General features: G+C 55.6%; 1 protein-coding gene across 1 annotated transcript; it reads right to left on the bottom strand.

Moving 5' to 3' along the window:
• Positions 1–452: 452 nt before the first annotated feature.
• LOC136570518 (olfactory receptor 14J1-like) lies at positions 453–1,385 on the bottom strand. The gene has a single exon (XM_066570980.1). It carries the CDS (start codon positions 1,383–1,385, stop codon positions 453–455), a length of 933 nt encoding a protein of 310 aa, XP_066427077.1.
• Between the last annotated feature and the right edge of the window lie 1,231 nt (positions 1,386–2,616).

Genomic DNA, 2,616 nt, shown 5'->3' with positions numbered 1-2,616 from the left:
TGCCCGGCCCCGAGAGCACTCAGGCCCTGCAGCAACACCAGGGCCACCAGGGCAGTGGGGCAGGGCCACGGCAGCAGCACTGGCAACACCAAGTGCTGCTGCTGCTGCTGGGCACAGCTGCTGGGCCAGCACTGATCTGCCCCAGCTCTGCACACAGACACTGCTGCTGCAGCTCCAGAGAGGGAACAGAAGGGGCATCCCTGGTGAAAACTTTGCTGGGAGATCCTTTAGCTCATTTAAAGCCACTGAGAGCAAAACTCTTCATTGACACAGTCAGTGGGTCACGGTAAAGGTGGAGAGAAACAAAATAAGAAATGGTAGAAAAAAGGACCTTGCTTTGTGGACAATATTAAAAACGAAGACAATAAAATGAAGTTCCAAAATAAAATGAACAAGTACTATCGAGGATTTTTTTTTTTTTTACAAATGACTTGCATAAATTTCCCAGAAGTTTATTGTTCCTGAAAGCATCCAGTGATCAGTGTCCACACTGCAGCCTTGAGCTCCTGGTTCCTCAGGCTGTAGATGAGGGGGTTCAGGGCTGGAGGCACCACTGAGTACAGAACTGACAGGGCCAGATCCAGGGATGGGGAGGAGATGGAGGGGGGCTTCAGGTTGGCAAAAATGGCAGTGCTGAGAAACAGGGAGACCACGGCCAGGTGAGGGAGGCAGGTGGAAAAGGCTTTGTGCCGTCCCTGCTCAGAGGGGATCCTCAGCACAGCCCTGAAGATCTGCACATAGGAGAAAACCATGAACACAAAACATCCAGAAGCTAAACAGGCAATAATACTAAGAAGTGCAAGTTCTCTGAGTTTGGAGTGTGAGCAGGAGAGCTTGAGGATGTGTGGGATTTCACAGAAGAACTGGCCCAGGGCATTGCCATGGCACAGGGGCAGGGAAAATGCATTGGCTGTGTGCAGCAGAGCATTGAGAAAGGCACTGGCCCAGGCAGCTGCTGCCATGTGGGCACAAGCTCTGCTGCCCAGGAGGGTCCCATAGTGCAGGGGTTTGCAGATGGACACGTAGCGGTCGTAGCACATGATGGTCAGGAGGGAATGCTCTGTTCCAAAGAAGAAGACAAACAGAAACACCTGTGCAGCACATGCTGAGTAGGAGATGGTGCTGGTGTCCCAGAGGGAATTGTGCATGGCTTTGGGGACAGTGGTGCAGATGGAGCCCAGGTCGCTGAGGGCCAGGTTGAGCAGGAAGAAGAACATGGGCGTGTGCAGGTGGTGGCCGCAGGCTACGGCGCTGATGATGAGGCCGTTGCCCAGGAGGGCAGCCAGGGAGATGCCCAGCAAGAGGCAGAAGTGCAGGAGCTGCAGCTGCCGCGTGTCTGCCAATGCCAGCAGGAGGAAGTGCCTGATGGAGCTGCTGTTGGACATTCCTTCACTCTGGCCATGGTGGATTGTTGAAACAAGACATTGACAAGCTCTTTGAGTCAATCCTATGGAGTTATTTTAGGAATTCCCTTAAAACTACTTCTCTACCTGTGCGGAACACAGGGACACAGCCAAAGCTGACAGCCCCTTTCCCTTCCCTTTAGGAGAAAGCTGAGAGCAGCCCTGGCCATGCAGCACCATCTCCAGAGTAGGAGGAATCTGCCCTGATGGGGGTGGCTCCTTGCACCTGGAACTTCTCCCCTGCAGCGTCCATGGGGAGCTGCCAGGCAGGCTGAGAGCTGCCCCTGGCAGGTGGCACATGCCCTGGGCTGGCCAAGAGCCCTGAGGGCTGCAGGAGCTGCTGTGCAGGACAGCCCTGGGCAGCCCTGGCTGCAGCCCCAGCTTCAGCCCCTGCAGCCGTCCCTGGCAGCAGGAGCCGTCCTGCCCTGTCCCTCTGACGGTGCCCAGGGCAGCCCCGCTCTGCAGCACATCCTCCTCCTCCTGCTCCTGCTCCTCCTGTGCCACAGAGAAACTGGGAGAGTCCTCCTGACACATCCCCCTGGCTCTGGGGTGTGCTGGCTTCAGGAGATCCCTCCAGGAGCACAGGGGACATTGCCCTGCACCCACACACTCACCATGCACAGGGCTGTGAAGATCTTTCCCCAAGTGGAGTCTCAGCTCAATGTCTTCCCAATCCTGATTGCCTTCAGCCTGTCTCTGCCTGGCTCCTGTGCCCTCAGTGCCTGCAGGCAGAGCCCTCAGCCCTGCTGGGCTGGGAGAGGAGCTGGCCCTGGGAAGAGCTGTTCCTTTAAAGCTCAGCAGCACAGACACAGCACAAGGACTTTAATGAGCCTCTTGGGGATTTGGTGTTGTTTACATCAGACTCAGTCCCTGAGAGAGTGATCAAAAAACTTCTCAAGAACTCAAACTTAAATTGAAACTGCAAAGTTTCTTCAAGTTTTAATGGGTCCCATTGTGGAACATGACTGAGAAAGTGTCCCCAGGTTCCACGTAGAGCAAGAACACTGGAGGCAGTGATGACAGCTGGGGACAAACAAGGCCAAGGTGTCTCTGGTGCTGAGCAAAGCTGGATGTGTTTGAGGAATGCAAAGGGCCAAGGCCTGAGCCCCAGGGCCTGGCCAGGCAGATCCTGTCCCTCCCTCCTTGCTCAGGGCTCTTGCCGGGATGGGCACTGGCACTTGGGGATGTGCAATGCCAAGGGCAGGAGCATGGG

Source organism: Molothrus aeneus, unplaced genomic scaffold (assembly GCF_037042795.1).
Source record: "Molothrus aeneus isolate 106 unplaced genomic scaffold, BPBGC_Maene_1.0 scaffold_34, whole genome shotgun sequence".
Lineage (NCBI taxonomy): Eukaryota > Metazoa > Chordata > Aves > Passeriformes > Icteridae > Molothrus > Molothrus aeneus.
This window is presented reverse-complemented; position numbering and strand designations above follow the sequence as displayed.

Excerpts from the sequence above, each read along its gene's own strand:
- LOC136570518 (XM_066570980.1), bottom strand. The coding sequence starts at position 1,385 with ATGTCCAACAGCAGCTCCATCAGGCACTTCCTCCTGCTGGCATTGGCA.